Source organism: Excalfactoria chinensis, chromosome 10 (assembly GCF_039878825.1).
Source record: "Excalfactoria chinensis isolate bCotChi1 chromosome 10, bCotChi1.hap2, whole genome shotgun sequence".
Classification (NCBI taxonomy): Eukaryota; Metazoa; Chordata; class Aves; order Galliformes; family Phasianidae; genus Excalfactoria; species Excalfactoria chinensis.
In genome coordinates, this window is record NC_092834.1 from 6,277,373 (window position 1) to 6,302,155 (window position 24,783).

General features: G+C 40.7%; 1 protein-coding gene across 1 annotated transcript in view; it reads left to right on the forward strand.

Annotated features, from left to right (window-relative positions):
- AGBL1 (AGBL carboxypeptidase 1) overlaps positions 1 to 24,783 on the forward strand; it is a 252,491-nt gene that overhangs the window by 58,915 nt on the left and 168,793 nt on the right. The window contains exons 15-17 of the mRNA XM_072345926.1: positions 1,602 to 1,689; positions 6,931 to 7,075; positions 10,527 to 10,680. Of these exons, the coding sequence (XP_072202027.1) occupies positions 1,602 to 1,689; positions 6,931 to 7,075; positions 10,527 to 10,680 (387 nt within the window). The remainder of the gene's footprint in view (positions 1 to 1,601; positions 1,690 to 6,930; positions 7,076 to 10,526; positions 10,681 to 24,783) is intronic.

Sequence of the window (24,783 nt, forward strand, 5' to 3'; positions counted from 1 at the left end):
CACCTCTTTTTTTGCAAACTGAAATTGGACGTGATTTGCATGTTCAAGTGTGTAATGGAAAATACAGATTTGAAAGAAAAATGTTTTAAAAAACATCCCGTCTAATGAGGGTAAGCCATAGCATGCTTTAGTACGGCTTGTAGGAGGGACTGGCTGCTAAAGCAGCTCTTCTGTGGGTTGCTTCTGCTGCATTGAGAAGAGTATACATGCTCCAGCGTATTCAGCTTGGGTGAGTGAGGCTCAGTGTCCCTGCCAGCGCACGCTTGATATTCACACAGGCTGTGGGTAAGAGGTGTTGCCTACTTGCTAGATTTCCTTTGCACTTCCCTGGGCTAACGCCCATGTCATAATACTTGGACTTTAGTGCCACGAGTGGCAATAATTTACAACTCTTGATTATTAGCCTGTTTTGAGTCTTCTCTTCCCTTTTGCTCCCAGCTGGATGGCACTGCCTAATTTTCACATCAGCAGAAAAGACATCTTGTGAAACAGTTGTGATAAGGAGCAGGGCAGGCTGGGAAATGCAGCTTCCACCTCTCTCCTTCCTTTTTTCCACCTATCAGTTCCACCCTGGAAAATAGTGAGATTTGTCTCAGAAACCTGATTTGTGTTTGTTTTCTAAATGGAATGTTTCCGTGGGGGAAATGGAAAGGAAAAGCTGATCTTTTTTTTGAACTGAAATAAGATGGCAGACCAGTATCCATTGTTACTCTGAGGTAGTTTGGTATGTATGGAGCTTTGCACTCACAGGGAAAGGAAGGAGATGGGATTTGGGATGCTGAGAGCAGTGTAGATCACCCACACCTCACCAGGGCCACCCAGTGCCTCTCTGGTGAGGACAGGGTCCTTGCTGTACCAGAAACAGGGCAAGCAGGTGGTGGAGTGAAGGAATTTGCTAGAAAAGCAGCCTGCAAATGGGCTGGCTTCATGGAGCTGTGTATAAATGTCTGCACAGTTCAGATGGAGCTGCACAGCTCAGGGCTTGAAATGGTAATGTTGTGGAGGTCAGGAAGAAGTCATCTTCCAGTATAATGCAGTACAATGACAGATGCTGCTGTTATCAACATTGAGGTCTTCAGTGTAGTCAGTATCAATCATAATAATCAGTATTATTTAGGTCTAATTGAAAGTTTAAAAACTTACTCTAGGACAGTTTTTCTTGCTGCTTTCTGAAAGTATAATGCTAGATGCACCACAGGCCTCTAATGTTGTGGCAGGATTAAGGATTCAATAACAGTGCAGCCAAGCATGAAATACTGTACTAAACAAATTACTGATCTGTTTGATATGTTGATTCCTATTCTTCTCTGCTTTCCCTTCCTCTATGTGTTTGTAAACAGAGCAGCTGAAGTCCTCCTTTCCAAAGGCCAGCGGGATTATTTATTTCCTAACAAACCCTAATTCAGCTCTCTTCTGGCAGTGTTTTTGAGGACTGACGTGGCTACAGGAGAACCAAGCATGGAAATATATTTACTTTGCATTAACTATCTGCCAAGAGAGCACAGAGAAAATAATAATCCTTCTTGTTTTCCCTTTTCCTCCCCATCTCTGCCTTTTCCAGCCAGGGATGTCATGTCACTTGAAACTCTTGTTTTCTGCAGGCATGCAGCTGGTTATGTATTCGATGAAGGAAGCTCTCCAGGGCAGGCCTTGCTGGCTTCGAGCAGGACATGATATCAGTTACTACAAGTAAGTAGTGGTGAATAATTTGTAGCTTCTCAGTTCCCCTCCCTTTAGTTGTGTTGATGTTGTTAACCTCAGTGCCATGTATTTTAAATGCCTCTAAATTGATGCTAGTTCTATGTTTTGTGTGCTCCCATTCAGGAAACAGCTAAAAGTGAGATCTCGAAATTTGCTTTAGGAGAACAGGGCATGTGCAGAATTCTCTCCCCTAGAAGAGAGACACTTCCCTAGAGTGGAAACTCTTAACTAATCTTTATTCGCTTCACCTTTTCTATTCCCAAAGCTACTCTCTTGAGAGCTAGCATGCTGTGCTGCAATGGATTCCATTTGCATGCCTGCAACCTCTACTTTCTTTTAGTATGGGCTTCTGGATGCGAGACAAAATGAGCAGCACCAACAGATGCAAGCTGGGCAAGCTTCACGTGCTAATTACCATATAGCAATGGCTTATCCTGTCATTAACAAGACAGTTACTGTATAGTGATTAAATAGCAGCTGACTCCCAAGATTAAACCATGATTGTACAATTAATCAAGTAATCAGATTCTTGTTTAGAATATGAGAGAAAGGAGTTTCATTGATTTGGTGTTTTCTAATTTTACATTGAATTATGTATATGTCAACGCGTTCATCTAGAATGACTACTCATTGTCTGTCTCGTTTCCTATTTGTACATGTTCTGTATACACAAGACTTCTTATAGAAACATATGACCTCTCGCCTCTGCTGAAAGCCCAATCCCTTTTTTTTCACTGATTATCAATTCAATTCCCAGTCATGAGAAGTTGTGCTGTAGTCGGTAGTATGAACAAAGTATGTCTGTGGTTGCTCAGACAGTGGCTTCAGAATAGGAGGAGGTGGGATCACTTAAGTGATACCACACTACTACTATTTTGGGGAGAGCATCTCATTTCATTTCTGTTCGCTCTGGTCTCATATCCTGGGGGACAGACTGGCAGATTTGCAGGGAACCTCATCTATTTAATTTTACCAGGTAAAAGTACTGAATTCATGAATTTGGAATGCCCTTAACTACTTCTGCTGCACAGCTCTAACTGAAGGCAAGCTCTGAGCTGAAGGACAGTGGGAGGAAAGGCATATTCATGAAATATCCTGGTGATGCTCGTCTCTGCTGACATCCATCTTTGTTGAAGATGGGATATTTCACTCATAAAGATGAACGTTGTGGCACAGCTCTGTCACTGCCTACCTTTCCCATACGTCTTACAAGAGAGCTTTTATGTTGCAGAGAATATTAGCAGAGCTCTTGTCAAAAGGAAGCTGAGTGACTCTTCTGCTCTATTTTATTGTCTCTCCAAGATGTGACAGGATACATCTATGATAAACAGAGTTGCAGTTACTATAAGATCATCTAATTCACTTGCTGTCTTGGCAGCTTTTATGCACTGAATAATATTCCTTTCCAGCAAATTAGTTGAGGAACAATGGCAGCATGCTGAATTGGTGACAACGTGCTTGTGCCTTTTGGTTTCATGGCTCATTCTCAGCATATTAGAAAACCTCTAGCTTTTCCAGACAATAGTCACGGCTAATAATGAGGCATGTGGAGTGTTTTGTTCTCACATCACCACTGAAGATTTGGCCATTTGGTGGCCACAGCAGTGTCAGAATTAGGTCTTTTTTTCTCTTCAGCATCTTTATAATCACATTATAAGGAATCATCATTATCAGGCTACATCTTGGTTCTGATGGTACCTATGAGATAGTGCTGTGACAGTGGTAGCACCTGATGTTCATAGCAAGATGCTCATGGGAACATTCTGCTTTGAACAGGATTCTGCCTACAGTCTGGAGAATAAAAGTGCCTTAACTTGGATAAGGCTCTTGAAAGGGAAGAGTGGTGTATTTTCCAGTTTCCAATGTGGCAGGCCCCAAAGTAAAAGCTGAATTTAGGCATGAACCATAAACTGTTAAATGCTACTACTTTGTTATAAACAAAAGGGCTACTAAAGCAGAGTGCATATTCATCATGAGGATAACAAACTCCAAGCGGTGGATGGATTTTGGACAAAGGGATGCAGGTGATAAACTGTTAATTTTCCAGTTAGGCTCTTTTTCAAACACTCTAGTCATCCAAGATAGATATTTTCTTCAGTTGTTCCAGTCTAAGCTGATACAGTACTGTGTATTCCATCATCTGTGAGTGCTTTTGACTATATAAAGATCTTCAGGCAGGAAGTTAGAAGATAAGATAAGCACGACTTGTTGTATTTCCTGAGCTAGAATCCAGCTCCTTTACCAGCTTGTGTCTAACTTTGGCCAAGGGCTTCACTGTATATGTTTCACTTTCCCAGTCTATATGACATGGATAATTAGTCACTTACCTAATACCCAGATAAATGGGAGGCAAATTTTAATTAGTTAATGCTTGCAAAGGTACTTTAAGCTCAAAAAATTACTGCGCAGTGTAAGTGATAAGTATTATTATAATTGTTATTAACTTGTCATTACAGCTGTATTAGGAATATATTACCTGTATGCTATTTCTGAAGGAGAGCAGCAAGCAAAATGATTTAATTATTATAAAGTGACTGAAAGGCATGGTAGATAAAACACGGAAGATAGTTTTAAAAAGGAAAGAAAGCACCCTTTGGTCTCTTATTTCCTTTCTAATAGCAAGTGCATTATCTTCTGGAAAGCCTGTGAGACTTTGGGAACATTTTTTGAAAGAGAACATAAATAAAGTAGTGGGGAACAGATGTTGTTATGGTCGCTTTTTTAATTCCATCAAGACCAGGCAGATGAAAGGTGAAAATACATTTACACTCTCCAGACAGAAGATGAGATCTTGCTGAATGGTGTTTCAGTTCATTAGGAAAACTGTGTTATCTGTCAGTACTACTGTAGAATTCTGGTCAGGATTGGGCCTTCATCATGCAGGGTCCTGTAGAAATGCACAAGGGAAGACAGTCTCAGCTCCCATATAAGTAGGCAAGGATAAGTTAGGGCATGTGAGTGTAGGATAGCACTGATGTTCACCTGCTGGGATAAATAAATCTCATGCCAGTGTTAGAACAAACGCTACGTGGGCTGCAGCACCAGCAAAGCCCAGAATAGCCCAGAATAATAGCCTCTTCTCTGCTTGTTAATTTGGGTTTCCTGCTGGTAGGGTAGTGTTGAAAAAAGGGTGTGGAAGAAAAAATATTAGTCTGGTGCAGTAACAAGGAAGCAGTAGAACCATCTCAGGGTGTCAGCAGCTGCAGGAAAGAGGGAAGGAAGAAAAATGCTGATTTTAAAGTTTCCTTTAAAAAGATTCAGAGTTACTGCAACGTATGATGGATTGTAAGGTGAACAGATTATATGCTGTAGGAATACACGGTCATTTACGTTGTGCACACACACAGGTGGTTTTTCTGACACCCAAGTGAAGAACAATGAAACCTCATGAAACCACTTGTAAACTTTCTGCTGCTCCCAGATTGCTTCCTGGAGATTGAAGTAGGTAGCAAGAAGTGATTCAAAGTCTAGAAGTATCTGGGTAGTGTTCTGGAATTGCAGAGAGGCTCAGAAGAAGAATGAAACAGACTGATAAGCAGTGAAGTTTGGGAGCTCTGCATCTGTACTCTCAGGATCATCAGATCTGAGTGCCACTGGGGCAAAGAGGCACGGTCTTCTAGGGTACTATCAGGTTCAGAGGTGTCTGATGGTACAGAGCTTCTGGGTTAGGTGGCCATTTTAGACAGGAGAGACATTTTGACTGCAGAATTACTAATGGTAGAGGGATAAGCTTTTACTAGACCTCCTCTAGATGCTAGAGAGTTGAGTCCTTCCCTACAACACAAGAATGGCTCTTAATCATTCTTCACCATTAAAACTAATGGGAACTTGATCAAATAGTATTGTCCTGACCTTTAAAAAAAATGCTGGGTAGATATTCCTATATTTGTTGATTCACTGTGTGTGTGTTTTTTTTTAATCGGAGTCTCTTTGTCCAATGTTACAGTGGTTTATTTGTGAGAAATGTGTTGGGGTGAAGGGTTCAGCTGAGGATAAAATCATAGGTTTTCAGTTTGCCCGTGGGACTCAGTGTTCCTGTACTGTTTATTGATCCACTCAGTATCATTTACATGTTTCTAACTATTACATTCAGGTATAAGAAATAACAAATCCACCAAAAACAAAACAAAACAAAAAGCACAACAAAACAACAGCATTGTATTGTTGTATTGTGTCTTCTGTATGAAAAAGAACTGATTGTTTTGGAGAGTTTGACAAGAATAATTACCTTTTCTCTCCACCCCTTTGAATATGAACGAACAGCAGCAAAATAAACTAGTATTGTAAATTTCAGGAGCTGAAATTGCATCTTTTGGTTGCCTTCTCTATTTTGCATTTTAATGCAACGTTGATGATAACATTTGTCAAAGAAACCTCCCAGTCCTTCAGAATCAGAAGGTTCCACAACAGCATAATTGGTGCTGTGTGGGAAAAATATTGTTTGAAATGTACTTGTGGATGCAATTTGCTGTGAAGCTTCTCCCTAAAGTGCGTGAATTGTTTCGTCTGTGCTGAAAGAAAACTTTCTTACTCAGTCTCAAGTCATCTCTTTATCAGAGTACATCTCTTGCAAGAGTCTAGATTGGAAATAGATTGAGAAGCTCTCTTCAAAATGTTGTAGTTTTAATACAGGGAGCTCCAAGGCCTTGAGTACACTAATAGGCCTTGATGGCCCTGACCGGCCTTCTTTGTGTCTTCCGCCCTTTGCCCATGGATAGAGAAGCTCTAATTAAACTCTGTCCTGGCCGCTTGGTCCTTGCATGTCTGTGCCATAGAGAAGACTCATCACTACAAACTTATGAATCATTGCTGAATGTTTGCCATCCCTGGGCATGCCCTGCTCAGTTACCGCAGGAGAGGAACCCCCTGCTGGTGAGGCCCATGACCTCCTGGCTTTGATGTCAAGTCCAGTTCCCCATCTCTTAGGGAAAAACTGACCCTCATGTTCCCTGACTGGTAGAGATGAAGATTTGAAGAGGGGAGTTCCAAAAGAGGATTTTTGGTTAGCTTTCAACTTGCAAATATATGTGAAGTCGCATCTCTCTAGGCAGTCTCCATAAAAGCCCTCTTTCCTCCTCCAGGCTTTGCACAACAGTGGATTGAATCTGGAGCTCATCTTCAGTTTGAGGTGAAAACTTGTTTAGGATAGATAGTTCCCTGAATGCTGAGTTCTTTCATTTGCATCTGGAAGTGATAACTCTCTGCTTCCCCCTTTTTCTCTTCCTTCAGAAACCACTACCGCTACAGTGCAGCTGCAGGAGGAGGCTCAAGAGGAAAATGCTATTACACACTCACCTTCAGCATCAAGTTCCCTCATGAAGATGATGTCTGCTACTTGGCCTACCATTACCCCTACACCTACTCTGCAATGATGGTAATGCTGTTATGTCCATCTAGATAAGATAGCAGGCCTTAAAAATGGGAGCTGCTTGGATATGAGTAGATGTTGTAATAGCACAGAGGTCTTCTCTCACAACAGCTGGTTAATTATCATGATGCTCTCATTTTCTTAGTAGAAGCTGCAGGCTCTGTTAGCTTCAGAGCCCAGAATGTTGTAGGAAAAATGATTTATTTATGGACTAAGCTGGAGTGCAAACATTACAGTTCTAAGACAGTGCAAACCAAAGATGTCTCCATTTGCTTGGAGACGTGGTTATCCCCCTGAGAGGAGAAGGAGGATTCTAAAGCTAATGACAAGTCAGAAGTGAAGGCTGCTCACTGCTGCTTCTGACAGAAGACAGCAGCTCAGCTTTCAGAGCTGCACCCACAAGCGGAGTGATACCACAGTGCTGGGTTTCATTCAAATCCTCTTTGTCAGCTGTTTCATCTGTGCCAGTTGAAGTGTTAGGAGGTGTTTGTGACAACACAGACCAGTGCTGTCAATTCAAAAACTTAGAGAATATAATTCCAAAGCATCAGTGGTATTACTAAGTTGTAATGAGTTTACTTTCTGGGGGAAGATTTGTTTCCTATAGCCTTTTCTGGTCAAAAGTGGATGTTAAGGGAGTTTTCTGGTAAACACGCCCAATATATTTTCTCAGATTAATGTGGGAGAACCAAAGATCTCAATGGAAAGAAGAATAAAAGAAGGGAAATTAGTGGTTCTGGAATTTGCTTTGCTTTATTAAAGATATTTGCTTTATTTCAAGATATTACTGAAAATGAAGACTGATCCTGTAGGTCAGTCTTTCACCCACTATTTCTGCCCTCTAGCAAAAAACAACAACAATATATATAGATAGATAGATAGGTGGATACACACACATTTCTACTGTTAGCCTTTTCAGTTCTGGACACCAAATACCAGTGTGGTTTGGTTAAAAAAGATAAGAAAAGAAAAGAAAAAAAGACTTAATCTGATTGTTTAATTAATACTAATTTGCCATTCTTAGATATGAAAGCATACACAGACTTTTGAGGGAGGCAGTTTGCAGAGTACTCTCTCACTTCATAGCCTTCCAGCTCTGTATGCTGCCAGTGTGGTTTAATTAGATTAATTCCCTCTCGAAAATCAGTCTCTTGTCAAGTGCTTTGCATCCCATTATGAACGTTTAAAGAAACTGCTTTACAATGTCTGGGAGAAGGCTGCTCAGGCCTTCGTGTTCCAAACTGTGCCTACCAGCTCTCTTCTCATCGGACTAATGGCTACCAACTATTCCTCTGCATCCGTCCCAGAAGTGGGTTTTGACCTATAGCCTTAAGGGTACATAAATACTACAGTTTGCTGGGGAGAAGACAAATGTAATACTGAAGAAGCGAGTGGCCTTATTCACCACCATACTTTTCTATGGAGATGCAGTGCTTCATCATTATTTTACTGTTATTGATTTCTACCTTTTGCTGGCAAAAAAAACAGGAGAGACTTGGAGAGTTTCTCTGCTCTGGGAGTCACTGAATATCTCACCTGCTCCTGAATGAATAGAATAGAGATGAAAAGGTTATTATTCTTGGACTTGCAGGACCAAGTCTTGAAGTATTTCACTGCCTCTTCAAATAAAACTTTCATTGAATTTGAAGCAAATTTTGCCTCTGGAAAAGTTTAAATGAACTCAGACTCAGTTAGGACCATAAAAATTGGTAAATGAGAATTATGGATGGGAAAGATTGGCTAAAGTTGTTGGACACAACAACCTATCAAAGTAGAATGTTTGCATCTAATAATTCTGAAAGGCATTTTTGCTTGGAATGGTTTAGAATATCTTGAGTGATGCAATTTACACATTTCCATGTTACTTTAATTTCCACAGTGAATAAACTAAAATCAGTTCTGTGCACCAGAAGATTTTAGTTTAAAGCATTTGACCACTGGTGGAGTACGCTGATTTTACATATCAGTAATAAATTAAAAGTGATTAGGAACCCAAGGGCCCAATTAAATGTATGGTGCTTTGGGGAAGAAGATAAACTTGTTTTTGGAGGTAGTCATTTGGAAATGTTTTAAAATATCATATATATTTAATAGTTACAGGCATATTTACTATGCTGTGGAATCCTATCTGAACCGGGTGCACTCTGCAGTTCATTACTTTTTGTCCATTAGTAATTATATTTATTTTATGAACAGTAATTTATATGTTTTTATATTCTAGTGTTAATTGTTTAGATATCTAGCTGAAATCTCTGTGGCAACTCTACCCAATTAAGTTTCACTGGGATTTGAGGCATAACTAAATCATGATATTGAGTTATCTGTATCTATGTAAGCTCTTTAAATGGGTCTAATAATTGAATTTACTTTATAGAGCAGTACGTTAATTGTTTTGTGGCATAGATGCCTGTAAATTTCAGTTCTGTGTTTACATTCAAATGGTCACTGAGAAAGCAGTTTGAAAGATGAAGTCCGAGGTTTTAGGGTCATAATGTCTTGTCCTTTAAATGCTGGCTAAGATTAACTCTGGCTCATTAACCCAAACACATGGAATGTAAAGGTTGTTCTGTGACCTCATGCGTTGTAGTTAAGGTTCTGTTAGTATCATGTACATTCAGTATGCCTATTTCTACCAGTCTAGAAACAGCTAGACAACTTGTATTCCACTGCAGTTATCAGCACCCTGTGATGGGGTTACTTGAAGCATTAGTGCCACTTTCACTTGGAGTGTAAAGACAGAGAGCCACTGAGATCTGCACGTCATCTGCTGTGTGGGTGGTGAAGGGCTGTGTGTCTAATGAGGCGATCAGAACTAGTTCCAAACAGATCTTGTTTTCAGTTTGACTATTCATTTTCTCAGATTTCTCAAGGAACTGTTGTACGGAAGAATTATTTAAAACTGGCAACCATGAAATTTGGTGGGGGAAAAACAAATAAAACCTCTCATTTTTAAGTACCATTTAGGAAGATACCCTTGCTCACGTTATCTGTTATTGATCATATAAAATGTTGTTTTGATGTAAACTCTTTGACTGCCTCTAATCTGGACTTGTTCCTGAGTCTCAACAATACATGCTTGACAACTAACCAGCCAGTTCTAGAAATGCTAAAATGGTCAACTTTTCACACATACTACGTGGTGCCTATACATAAAGAGCATGTGATTTTCTTCTGGACTTCATGTATGCATAGAAATTCCTTTGCACTAATAAAAGTACCTAGGAACTGTTCTGGTAAAATGATATGGATAATGGTCGTGAGCAGCTTCAGTGACCTAGGGTATATTCTAAATGGCTCGTACATGTACAGAGAGATGATATTAACTGGATGGAGAAAGAAGCTGGTAAGTTAGCAAGAGATAAAATGAATGCCAATGATGACATACAACTAGTGGAATAAAATCAGATTTTGTAGTCGTGAACTCATTGATGGATCTGTTTATTTTCTTCTTCCTCAGTCCCATCTTGATGTTCTGGAACAAAGTAGAAACCCCAAGAAGGTCTACTGGAGGCAGCAAGAGCTCTGCCAGACACTAGGAGGAAATGTGTGCCCACTGCTCACAATCACTGCTATGCCAGAATCTAGAAGAAGTGATGACTTGGAGCAGTTCTGTAAGTAGACAAATGAAATATTGGAACAAAAAAACAGGCTGGTAACTCGTGGTCATGTAAGAAGTGGCAGTTCCAGCCTGTTTTGTGCATGTGTTGATTTTCTTGCCTTTCTTATTTTGGAAAGAAAGAAAGAAATGTGAATATCAAAAACAGCAATTACACCAATTGTTTTAAATGACAGATTTCCATGGAGGGAGGGTACAGAAAATCATTCATCACTTCAAATTTTTCTGTAGGAAATCTGAAACAGTCACAAAGTTCAACAACAAATGTCTCCAACCGCAAGAAGTTGTTTTCAAATAACCAGTGGAACAGGAAACTTGAAAGAAATATTTTAATAGTTGACATTCCAAACTGGAATGATTTATTCATTTTAAGGTTTCAAACTTGCCAAAAAAAGTACGAGATCACTCCCGGATGTGTACAGTAATTAAAGTGTGCTGTTCAAATTCCAGCATGCCCAGAAGCTCCATCTGGACATAATATAGCTTCCTGCATTTTGCCCTAGTTCTAACTGAAGGTATTCTATCTAGTGGTGATTATCATATCTGCCACGCTAAGCCTAGAGATGGTTATTTTTCACTGTGAAAGTAAAAAATGTGGACCTCCAATGGCCTTGATTAATGATGTTACGTTAGTTTGTGTAAACAAAAGCAAACCAGGGAGATTCTGGTTAGCATCACATTGGATTAGCTTTTACTTTCAAGTCAGACTACCTTTATGTAGGTTGACTTAAGATTTGGTTGACTGAACGTTTGTTTTTTTTTCTTTTCCCTGAGTCTGGAACAAGGCACAAAGCATTGCTTTAGGATCTTATGGGTTGATATGCAAATATGTCATGTTATCTCACTGAGATATTAGGCTAGCTGTTTCCAAAGAGATTCTGTGGTATATATTGTGATGGAATACTCCTTTCAGAAGTATGTGGTGATGATTGAGTTGAACTTCCCATAATGTCCGTGCCAAATACATAAACTGAAAGGTATATCAAATGTCAGTGTTGGGGAAGTTATTGCTGTCTCTCCTGATTCGGGGTTAGAGTGACGGCTGCTATGCTGACATTAATATAATCATCCTGAGCTCAGATCTCATTACAGTTATCACAGAATCATACAGTTGCAGGGGTTGGATTGGATCTCAAGTGCTCTTTGAGTCCAACCCCCCTGCTAAAGCAGGTTCTCTACTATAGGTCACACAGGTAGGTGTTCAGGTGAGTCTTGAATATTTGCATAGAAGGAGACTTAAGAACCTTTTTAGGCAGCCTGTTCCAGTGTGTTACTCTAGAATTAACAAGTTCCTGAGCACAAATGCACTTTTTGAGGCTGAAATTTTAAAGCAAAATTGAAAAAGTTGTCAACTACGGCCTACATGGGAGTTCATAAGGTGCTTGCCTGTAAGCTGCTTTAATGGTGGCAACTGGAGGCAGTGTCAGAGAGAAAATTATATTGTTGGCTTTGCTATTATTAGCATTATTTACATTACAATATCCCATACAGTACGTGATTATGGAGTTTGGCCATGTCAGGCATGAATAGCACCTGCCATGAAATGAGAATTCCTGCCCTTAAGCACTTTTATTTTGTGATAGATAATAATATAGAATAGAAAACCAGGGGGTAGGAGTTGTCGTGGGCGAGGCTGATTATAGGAAATCTTTGGCACAGTGCAGATGGTCACCTGGTTAGATGTTAGTGTTGACAGCCATTTTCAAACCTCATGGCACATGATCTTAGTAGGGCAACTGAAATTGGAACTGGGGGCCACCCAGATGAGATATGCAGTAAACAAGATTTTCTGCCCAAATAAGTATATGCTTCCAACAAGGGCACAAAATATAATGGCGAGCTAATGGTTTGATTTAACAAAACAAGAACTCGAAGTAGATCAGTTGTGTGATACGTGATATGTGAGTGTGCTAAACATTGGATTAAACACGTTTAGCTTTGAAAGGACTTTCAGCAAAGACTTGCTTTTCAGTTTAAAAATATCCATGAGTTTTCCAAACCAAGAAGTGCTGGTCTTGCTGACTGACCCAACAGTGTGCCAGTCTGCAGACGTGCAGGATAAAGGGAAGAAAATCATTGGCCTGTACCAATGGAAGTCAAGCAGGACTAGTTAAGGATGTTTATACCTTCGGTTTCAGTCACAAGAGGGTACTGTAACTGCATATGGTTATCATGTGGTAGACTGTCATCTACAGTCCTTAGAGACAGCAGTGAAGTGAAACCTTGTGCCACATGTGCTACAGCAGGGGAGAATAGTATTCCTCTATGTATTCGGAGCTTACAGCTTGTACTCAAGACAACAGAGAAATACAGATATACAGAAATGAGGATCATGAGGAAACAACAACAGTGCTGACCAGAGCAATCCTAACCCAAGAGGCACACTGCTTTTAGGGAGTATTGTGAAGTAAAAGTGACAATATTAGAAGGCATTGCCTTTTTCTGAAGCACTCTGTCCTCTGAGAATGCATCTTGCAGCACTGAAGTAGAGCCTGACAGGCTTTTGAAGGTCATTAACCTGTCTGTGGTAGCAAGGTTTCCACAACCCCATTATGCTGTAGGCTTGGGCTGTGCATTAGGCACAGATTTGCTGAAAGATGCATCGATCTGTGAACATTTCAAACAGGAACTTATTTCACATGCTTTGGGTTGTTGTCATATCTGGGTTCAAATCTTAGTTATGTGTCTCAAATCCTCTTTATTTTCAAGGTAGAAATATCCCTTGTTTTCTGATCTTACACAATTCCATTTGAAACTCACAGTTCTGACCGAAATCCTGTGGTACGGTGTACCAATAAATATTTCTACTGAAGCTTTGCTAAGCAGTAATATTGACTTCTTAAATCTATCCATGAACCAATTGAACTCAACCAAGCCAGAATATATACAAAACCCAACTGCCTGAGCTAAAACAGAAATTGGTTAGGAGAGAGACAGTGTCAAAGCAAGGCAACATAGTTTCTCTCAGGTTTCCAAGACTATAAATGTAAACATCAATACTCTTAGGTGATGAAAATATTTGTTGTTTTATCAAGTGGAAGAAGAGCAAGCATATCATGTGTTTTATGCTGTGAGGATGCCTCCAGGCAAATGTGAATAACCACGTGTATGCTTATTTTGTTTAAGCTTGGATAATTACAGCTTTTGGAGATGCGTTTAGTCTAATTTGCACTGCTGCTTTCTGTGGCTGTGATCAACAGTTGCTTCTTAGTTTCCTCATCTTGTATGAAGCGCCTTTCTCTCTGTGAAGTGGGTTGGCTGATGGAGGGGTCTGTTTGTCAATATTTTGCAGGCTAAAAACATAACTCAAAAGCAGTAACTATGAGGGAGCTGAAGAGGGGGAGACTTTCCCAGTAGTAACTCCCATTCTTTTGAAGGGTATCCATGTGTATGTGTTTCATCTTCAGAGTGATTCTGTAGCGCTGGTGGACTTGGCACATGAGTATTGGATGAAAATTAATGGCCCTTGTTCTTTCCTACTGTTTCTAGAGTCTCTCCAATTCTCAGGAGCTACAGCCATTTTACTTTTCTATCAGATGTATTATTTCTGCTCTGTACATCTGTTAATCTGTACCTGGAGACATTCTTTTCAGTAATACCAGTGGCTCAGGTAAAATACAAAACTCTTCAGGGCTTCTGCTGTTGTGCATGATTGTACATTAATAGTCAAAATCTTCCTGCAGTGCAGATGCACGAGGAGTGGGGAACATCACTGACAAAGAGGCGTTGGGTGAAGAGTGTTGGGAGGAGAGCATGATACTCCCAGTAGGAGTGCAGTGGGAAGGAATTATTGCAGTGCTGAGGGAGCTGATACAGCGGGATCAGCCCAGGGACGATGAGGGCATGGCATCTTCTATGTCAGCTGTGCTTTATTTTCCTCACTCAGATCTTTGAGTTTGGTCTTGTCAGGCTTTTGATTAATGTGGTCCGTGGATGGTTAAATTTGTCTGAGTTAAATTTATTAATGTGCACCTTGTTAATAGGAAGCACAAGCCATGCACACTTGCAGGAACTGCACATTCACTGCATACTAAAGGGAAGAAAAATGGGCTGCTGTTTTTCTTCATTACGCCTAGTTTATGTGAGGTTTGATGTTCACTTGGGTTACTTCCTCCTTCCTCTCTTTCTGTCTTGCATTTATGTGATGGCGGTGTGCTGAATTATTTGTATTAAATTCTCAATTCTGAAATGGAAATGAGGAAGAAAGAAATGAGCCAGGAACAATTTGCATCCCTGCTTTTTGTGTTTCTGTCATTCAGCAGCTCAGTTACGGACAACACAACATTTGCTCAAATATTGTCAGTCTGTAGATCTCTGGAAGAGAAACTCTGAGGAAGGACAGTGGTTTGTGCTGAGCTTTACAGCCACACAGATGTGTACGTATTAAAACTGGGAGGCTCTACTTTATTGTCTTGGTGAAACTTGCCCTTCTTGCCATCCCGTGGAGACTGAGCATCCAGCAAGAAAGGGTGTCTTCTCAGTCCAAGCAGTATCTCACATAGACTTGCGATAAAGCTCTTATTTTCCCAATCTGACCATATGTAATAAGCACCAATGATGAGATGAAGGGATTGTTTTTCTTTTCTGTCATCTATCTTTTTCCACATCACTCTCTCTTTCTCTCCTTACTCCCTCTCATAGAGTTACACCATCTCCATGATGAGAGGGACTTTGCAAGAGGGAGCAGTTCTCAACATCAGCATTTGAAATGTTCTCTAATAAATGCAGAAGCAGTGAGAATGACAAAGCTTGAAAACTGGGTGCTTCGTTAGTTTAATAGGAGCTTTCAGAGCTCTGATTTTCTTGAGTTTGCTGCATATATCCCAAGGAAGGCAGTGTTAACACTGTGTGTGTGTACTTAGTAGTTTGCAGACCCTTAATTTACAGTGTTTTGCATTCAAATATGCAGTATGCCACTGCATTCTGCTAAGCCTCTCAGACAGACAGTTTATCACTGCAATTAACTTCAGCTCATTAGAATAATCTCTATTATTCCTGGTTGTTGACTTGCATGCTCCAGTTTTTAACAGATACAGACAATTGCAAACTTGCAGATAGTGCCTAGTCTCATCAATATTTCCTATATTTCTTCTGTAGGTGCCATTTTTTAGCACTGAGATGTGCGCGAGCCTAGAATGTAATAAAATGGCATGCTTGTCATGGCTAAAACTGACTTCAATGGTACAAAAATCTGTCACATCTAGTTCTTCTTTCACGTCAAAGGCTGAGTTTATCAGTTTGGTGGGAAGAACAAGTATATGCATTTCAGGAAGATTAAATGAACTCAAGGTGTAATCTCCAGGAGATGATGAACATGGTAATGCACAGTGATCCCCTCTTAGACAAGAACTGAACTTTAATGAAAGATTTTCTTCAGCTGATCTGTACCTGTAGCATTGTACTGCTGAGGCACTAAAATGTTTAAAACATGAAGACTTAACTTCATGCCTACAAGATGCCCATAGGGATGACGGAATGACTCTTTGTCTCTTTCTGTTCATTCAAGTGGAAGGTGATGTTTAATTATGATGGGAAGAGAACTAATAACTTGAAGCATTCACTACAAATATGAAAATAAATCAGGAAGAAAGTGGGTACGGCAGCAGTTTCTCCAATCTATCATCCTGAGTTTCTGAGCCAAAATAAATGCCTGGGAAGGCAAAGGTGAAAACTGATTCTTTGGGTACGCTGCAGCAAGCAGGAGCCAATAAGGCTGTGAAGGATAGCTGACTGGTCCCTGCAGGCTGTAGGTTGCTGCTGTAAATGGCAGAGCAACTGGGCAGATTAACTCTTCTCTGAAGAGGTGTAAGTAACACATCTGTCTAGTCTTACATGGGTGATGATAAACTTCTATTCTTGTAAAGACAGTAGAGCGCATCAGTACGTTTCTGATGTTAAGAGTGACTGAATTGAAAACACTGAGTATAAAAGGAGTGTTCAGAGAAAGACTGTTCTCTCTGTGCTACTATTCTGGGTTTACTATATAAGCATTCCTCAGGAGGTGTTTCCTTGGCTGCACACTGAGGTGGAGTGGGTTAGCTGTCCTCTTCAGTTAGAGAGGGAAAAAGAGAGGTCATTTCTAAAGCAGTGTAGAGTATGATTGACTGGAATGGTGCCTACTGCAAGAGGGCAACTGAAACACAGACAAAGGAATTCATTAAGGAATAAAGATTTCCTTTATTCTGTGGTTACACAGCCACATGCCACTGGGTGATGATCATCAGCTTTACTGCATTCTCATCTTAAAGACTTGTCTTATGTTACCATAGGGGTCAGTCCTGCATCCACTGAGAATACGTGGACATTGTTATGTCTGCAGAGTGGAACGGGGCAGTCGTTGTTTGTGGTATCACAAACGAAGTAATTGGAAAGCACTCTTCATAGTAGCTGATAGTACTGTGGTGACTCCTGTAAATAGTACTGATTATATGCTGTGTTGCGAGCATTTCCCTGAGCCCACATACCTGATGAGCACCCTTACAGCAGTTTCCACAGCTCTATACAGATGAATGCTGGGGTTTAAAGTTAAACCTGAATGTCCTTGATAATTAGCAGCAGCGGAAAGGAACATAAAGCAAAATATGGCGCTGGCAAATGGATTTACATCTGTGACAGCTGTCACTTGGAGTTAACTCTTTAGTCGTCGCTTGCCCTCCTTATGTAAAGCTGCAGAAGCCTTTATGGAAATTATTATAAAGAGACAATGACACCTCCTGGAGTTAAATGTGATCTTTTTGGGAGCTGAAATGCGTTTTCTGCCTGAGTGTGTTTCTAATGATGGAAAGGGTAATTTTTTTTGGAATAAGGAAGGGAAAGATGCTTGTGCCCTTCGGATCTCTGATGCTTCTAGAACTAAATGAGGGGCTAAGTGACAGTAATGAGGTGTACTTAGTGTCAACATACAGAATGAAAAAGACGCTGTTGTTGGTGGAAACATTGTAGCATTTCTCAGTCTGCTTGTTTAAGTTAGTCTGATGGTTGCTTTGCGGCTTTCTTAGAAAGAAGCAAGCTCCTTTGCTTGTAAATGCAATTTACTGCAAAGAACAGCAGAGGATGTGAATTGCAAAGGCCACTTGTGCAAGATACTGGGAAATAATGATCATGTGGAAAATGTACACAGTTTAATTAAGCACATTGATTACATCAATATGATTCAAACAGTTTAGTGCTCCAATCAGCGTAATCTCATTAAATGTAATTCAGGTCTCGATAATTGATTAATAATGCATTATAGTTTATGAATTATTGACTCTGAGTTATTATAACTGTGCCTGCTCCCTGCGTGGCAACTAGTGTTGCATATTAATTATGAAAGGTTCATGCTCTCTTCTCTTGAATAACTTTTTCAAAGCTGGAGATGACATATCTTCTAATGAAACAAGGATCAAATTAGATCAATGCCTTATTGGAGTTAGCCCACCCAAAAGGAAAATGCACTCTTTAAAGGAAGCTGTCATCTAACATTGTTGTAATAGAGAGGTAGAATGACCTGCTTTGATTAGTATTTATCTTTCCAGCAGCCAGAAGAACTGCCCATAGCAACTGAGCTGGAGTGCTAACCTAGCACAGTACTGGTTGGACACAGTTCACAACAGCAAGCGCATCTGATCTGATGTAATGTCATCTCATGCTGTAACTCTTCCATCGTGGACAAATATATACCCACCCCTATAGCCATTGCTTCTGAACCCCTAGATCTCCCCAATATGCCAATAGAGCAATGCAGTATTCCCTATTTCTGTCTGAGTGTTGAGTGGTTTCTGTGAAAAGGATGGAAGCTTTCATAATGGCATTTATACATTACAAGGCTCGTAAAAGAAAAAACACCATTACTACCATTGATAAAAGTCTTGGGAAGAAAGCAAGAGCTTAAGAAAACATCCACTCCTCAAATAGAAGCCCCTGGTTAGATAATGTTTCCATGAATGTAAACAGAAGATGTTGTTTCTGGTTGTCCTTCTGCCCACCCAAGTTCTTAATGTGATCCAAATTGCATCCTATGTGCATCTACTGCATTTCCTTAATATTCCATTTACAGGATCTGTGCTGCCTTTTCTTTCCTTCTTCCCTTATTTATTTATTTATTGTATCTATCCCTTACCTGTGATTGTGTTTAAAAATGAACAGATTTCAGTGTTTATAGAAATTGAATGAGATGATGATTATAGCAAACTGAGGAGAAAAAATCCAAACAAACTTAGTTTTTGCTTGATATGTCTTCAACAGTGCATTTATATGTTCTGTACAGCTGAAGACTTGCTCCTAATTTGCAGAGGTGCTGCTTTCTTGCTTCATACCAAGCACTTTGTTTTTGGTGACAGTAAGTCAGCTGCTGTGAAAACTGTGATCCGTTTGAATGCAGCGGAGGAGAACGGCTGAATAAACTTGTCATGTATTCTGCAGTGCTAAACAGAGAGCTGAGAAGATGAACTTCTTTTGCTCAAACAGGCAGTTTGTCAAGCATCTGAAGCCAAAGGGAAGGTCTCCAGACGTCTAACGCTGACAATGCCTGCCCTACATTTCTCCAGATTATCTTTCAATTTGAAACATATTTTCTCTCTTTTGTTTTGAAATCACAACAAGGTGGCAGCCCGCTGCAGCCGCCCAAACGGCGCTCCATTTCCAGGCAAATTCCTGCAAAACCTCTTTGAGTATATTTAGTCTGCTGCCATAAAGGTGAAAGCTGGCTGAGCTGAACGTGAAATATCTGAGATAAAATGGGACTGTCTCGCTGTCTTCTCAGGGGGTTGTTCTGTGCAAATTTCTGCTTTTTCTTCGACATTCACTGTGTTGCCTTTCCTTCTTCGAACAACAGCGGTCTCCTCTTTGTTCCAAGAGATTCATAAACGTTCCATATACTTATCATGTCCTTTCCAGAGAGGAAATATTTTCATTATCAGAAGCATTTTCTGGAATGTATTAGCTAAGTCTTTCTGGTTAGTCTGGATTCAGGCTAGAATGATGCTTAGCATTGGCTATAGTCTGTTTTCTTTTTCCAGGATAATAGAGCCTTTTCTGAGACATTAATGAATTAAACATCTTGAAAGTCTAAATCAGTATGCAACCTTCTAGTATGGAACTGGATGAGGTTTGGGGGGGGTTCATGTGGATTTCATGTATTTCCAAAGCAATATAGAGACAGCTGCTTAGAACATACCTGTGTCATAAACCCCCAGTGCTCTTTACAAGCTTCTGTAGGAGTAATAAGCTGTCCAAATTCTCACCTTCACAGAAGGGGGAAAAATAATCCATCTTCTCTCCATAAGGGGAAAGGCTTTGGGCAAACCCACAGATATGCTGTGCTTCCAATTGTTGGCCTGTGTATCTGGTGGAAGTATTGAAATACAGCCCAGCAGAGCCCCCCAGACAGCTTTTACTCCCTGAAACAGTGAATGAGCATTGAACTTCTACCAGGCTTCTGTTATCCACTTCGAATCGTGGCATGGAGAAAAAGAAATACCTGAACGTATTTCATGGAGCTTCACATCTCTGCTGCCTGGCCATAAATTCCAGTCACAAGCGGTGCTGTGGGGCATATACTAAAAGGTCAACGTGCTACTGGATAAATTAGCCAGGGAGGCATTTGAATTGAGTTACAGCTTTTCCTCAATGTGACAGAGAGAGGTTTCGTGAGGGAGGGCATAATTTTAGGGTCAGACTGACTGCAGAGATTATTGCTATAAGCAAAACGCTTGCAAAAAGGGGTGAAGAGTTAATGCTTGTGGCTCAAGGAAACAGCAGAAGTCAGGAAGGGGTTTCTTCCAGGTGGTTACAATGTTGCCCAGTTAGCCGCGTGACAATGGTTGCACTAATTAAGGCCTTGCTGCAGAGCACAGGGCGGTTGGGCCGGAGTTTGCTGGGTTTGCTCCTGCACACCTGTGGCCAATCAGTTGCTTCCAGGCTTCAGATTCCAGCTGGAGGTGTGGGTCGCGTGCTGGGAGGTTGTGGGTCACGCCATTTTGTCCTTGAGAAATCAGAGGGAAGTTCTGATGGCTGCCGGGCTGGAGAGCTGCTGTGAGGTAAGGAACTCCAGTTTTGTGGCGGTAGATGTGCTGTCTGTCTCTTTTCGGTCTGCTCTGCTGTCTGCAAGGCAATTAAGAAGCATTTTTCTAAGAAAAGGAGATGAACTGCTGGGCTGTCACAGTGACCAATTGTTCTCCTTTGTTTGGTTGTATCTCCTCATTGCTAACTACCAGGCAAGCTGTGCTCGGGGAGCAAGAGGCAGGAGAGCTGGCAGGTTGCCTTGCGAAACAGAATAACACGTGGCTGGAAAGCTCACCAAGTGTAGTATGTGTATTATCTGATGTCAGAGCCAAACGAGTGTATTTGTTGTCATAAAGAGCAACTTTTGTCTCCAGTTGTGTATGTTTTTCTGCTCGAGACCAGATGCTGATCTTAATCCAGGTTCACGTTGCTTTCTGATGCCTTTTGTTCTCATAAGGATAAACTGGTCTTTGGCCTTTACTCTGTGCATGTGCAAAAAGTGGGTTCTGCTGATACTCTTCTAGTGAACCGTTGCTTTTGGTTTGAGAATTCAACTTAGAGGTAGTTTAGGTGATGATCGGGTCTTGTGCAAACTGCTATCTCATGGTCCTCTGGATCTTGCATTTTCTGCTCTCTAGCATTGGGCTTCTGCTGTGCAAAGGGGATTGTGTTATCGATGCACTAAGCAAATAAACCATTGGGAAATGCTGTAGGGAACACCTTCTAATGGAAGTTGACCAAACAAGGCGTGAATTATAAGGCGTTGATGTTGTTTGGGATGCATGGAGCAGCTTTACTGCCTCTTTGGCAGAGCTGCAGGCACTGTTCAGCTGCTCTGCCCACGTTCGTGCGGGCAGCTCTACATCCGTATGAAACACAGCAAATGGTGTTTTTCTCTGCTAATCCTAATGTTAATATACCTGAGAACCCCGGTGGCTGACGAGGCATTTTTACAATATGTGGCACGCGTTTGGTTTTTCCCCTGGTTTTGTATCTGTAATACCAAACACCTGCTGTTAGTAATTCCCACCTGTCAGTTGATTTTGCTGGATGTTCTCTGCAGATTTCAATCAGATCTGTTTAACTGAGTTTCTTTTCTCTAATTCTAGAATGGGATCGTTGTTATGTGAGTGATACAGACAATCTTATCCCAGTCAAATAAGAACAGCAATATATTGAAACTAGTAGTTTGCAGACACCACTGGCTGATGCTTTTTGTTGCTTATGATTCCAGAAATAAGAATTTGCAATTAATGGGCTGCAATTATATATAAAATGAAATAAGACTGAAAATACCCTATAATGATTTTTAGAATGCTGTGCTGTTAATGAGAGGATTTGTCCATGTCTACATCAAAGAGAGACTTGTTAGCTCTCTGAGCTTGCCCACCTGTTTCTAATGCAGAAATAGAAATTGCCAATAAACAAGTGGAGACAGCTGCTATGTTCAGACTGTAAATGTGCTGATAAGATCAACTAGTTGACAAGTGACATGGTAGATACTGTAAAGAGCACCCGTTTTTGCAGGGAGCTAAACTTGGGCTTCTGTATCTCTTCGGAATGCTTTTTATGTGGCTGATGGATGTCGCTTTCTAGGTGACACAACTACATGCGTTGGGGCTTTTTCTTTTGTTTTAAGCCACTTTTGTTTCTCTGCAGCTTGTTCTACTTCAATTTGTTATTTCTGCAGTTAGGTAATGGAGGGGAAAAAATACCACATAGTGTATCTCTCCTCTTTTCCTCATCTGTCCTAGAAGAGCAGAGGGGATAAAAACACCACCAAAAAGAAAGAAGAAATACAAGAGGAAAGTGTTGGATTTTGAAGTCACCAGCTATCCATTGTATCTATGAGCAGGCCTTCCAACTACTTGCTTTGCTGGTCTTGTCAGGACTGTTTTCCTTAAGGCGTCTTTGAGATGTTCCATGCCTTTTCTCCCCACTCTATCTTACATTTATGTTAATGAACTTTGCATAATTGAATCAGGTCCCAGAACCAACGGGATGTGTTCCAGATTTTGACTCTTTCCCAAAGAAGCCATTTTCTCTGTATCATTTATCAGAAAATGGTATCTATCAAATCATCAGTGCATTTAGAATTTAATTTGCTCTCTCAATTGCAGTTGTGCTACTTAGTTGTGGGGGAAAAAGATGTAATCTCCCTGCCACTTTGTGATGTTTCTTTTTACAATCTTGTTCTCTTCTTTCTCCATTGAATTTGTTTAAGAAACTGGTGTGAGCATTTGGTCGCTCAACTCTGGTGCTGTTTTTGTCTCTTAGAAGTAGGCTGTGCTTTGTGTTTAAGTGCCTGATGAGCTAACGTGGTGGTATGATAGAATCAGGATGGGGTTGTGGAGGTATGTGGTGACCCACAGGTAGCTGAGGTATCCTCAGTGTCTCAGGGAATACATGAAAATGCATTATGAAATCTTTTGAGTTTTGTTCCCCAAATTTCTAGGCTTTTCTTAGTTACCTTGAGAGAAGGCCTACTATCACGTCTCATTTCCTCTCTTGATTCTTCCCTTAATCTGAATTTATTGATTTCCTATCACATTTAACTGTTCTACAAACATTACTTTTCTCCCATATTCTGAAAGCAAGACACAGTAGCAGTGGATGCAGGAATATTGTGGCACTCCCTAAGATTAGCACATGCAAACCTTCAAGAGCAGATGGGTTTTGGTGTGGAAGTGACAGTCATGCTGTAGCATTGTGGTGTGGGACAGTTAACGTAACCGAGGGGGGACTGTATAAATGATATTTAGGTGCCAGATTCAATTCATCTTAATGGCTTGCGGAAATAATACCAAGTAAAAAAATAAGAGGGGATGCTTTGAAGTTGTGGTTCATGGTTGAAGTTCGTTCCTTAAAGAATTGTGGGTAGCACAGAGCAGTTTATGACTGAGGTTTTGGAAGCTGATGTCAAGCTTGAACTCAGTGACTGATGTGTATGTTATCCTTTGGCAGCTTATTTAGTTGTTCTTTAAATCCCTGCTTTATTAACTTGGAATATGCCTGAAACATGTAATTATCAGTTTGTGAGCTGTTTCAGGAGATGAGTGAGATGGGGTTTATTATTGTTAGCGTCAGACTCCAACAGATTTCCCAGAGGGCCTTTTGGTACCATGGCAATCACCTAACAGAAGACTGTAACTAGTGATTGAAGTGAAAATGAAGGAGAAAGGGTTGATGGATAGGATGGCAGAAAGTCCTTAAATACACTGTCGGTCAGGTTGCACTTTCAGGTAATAAAAATGCAGAGAGGTTTTTATTGTAAAAGTGAGGCTGTAGGGATAATATAGCAGAAACTATCAGTGCCTTGATTTGTTTCCTTTGTGCTTGCTGTGCTGGAGTCATTTCTGAAAAAAAAATGATGTCTTTTATTTTTATAATGTTCCCTTCCTTTGTAGCCTGGTGTTAAAGGTACAGCCAACACCAAGGTCATCCCTTCCCCTTCTTGACCTGCAGGAGACAGGGTAGACTGTAACAAGATTAGTGTCTCAGCTGCTCTGTCATTCTGTATTGTTGCAGGTCACCCCAGCAGAGCCAGGGAATTTGTATTGCAGCAGAGTAGGAGTGCATTCAGTAGAGCAGGCGTTGAAGGCCGTTCTTGAAACGCAGTCCTGTAAATCCTGGCCCCTGGCAGCCCAAGCTGTTTAGTTATGTTTTATGAATCAGGTCATATCGTGTCTGTCACAGCTTCCAGATGCCGAACTCCTTCTGTGACAGCTTTGTCAAGTGTTTTGAAAGGGGAAAGAAAACAGCTCGGGGGTCACCGTGGAGGGTAATGCAACGTGCAGGAATTGTTTTTCACAAAGAGCGACTGGCCAGGGGCAAAAGAAGAAGCGTGAGAAATATGAAGGACGAGGGGGTCTCAGTGGCTGTGGAGCCCTCACTATCCATCATCCCCCGTGTTTAGCACTTAAAGACTGCGAATGAGCAATCCATGTAGTGACATGGAGTCTCTGTACTAACATAGGTGGCGGGCCTGCAAGCTATGCAAAATGTGGATAGACCTGAAACAACATCCCTGCTCCTAAGTGGTGACTTGTTGCTTAATTTCCTTTACATCTTCCCCTTGCAATCAGAATGCTCTCTGGGCCCACCTTCAAGCTTG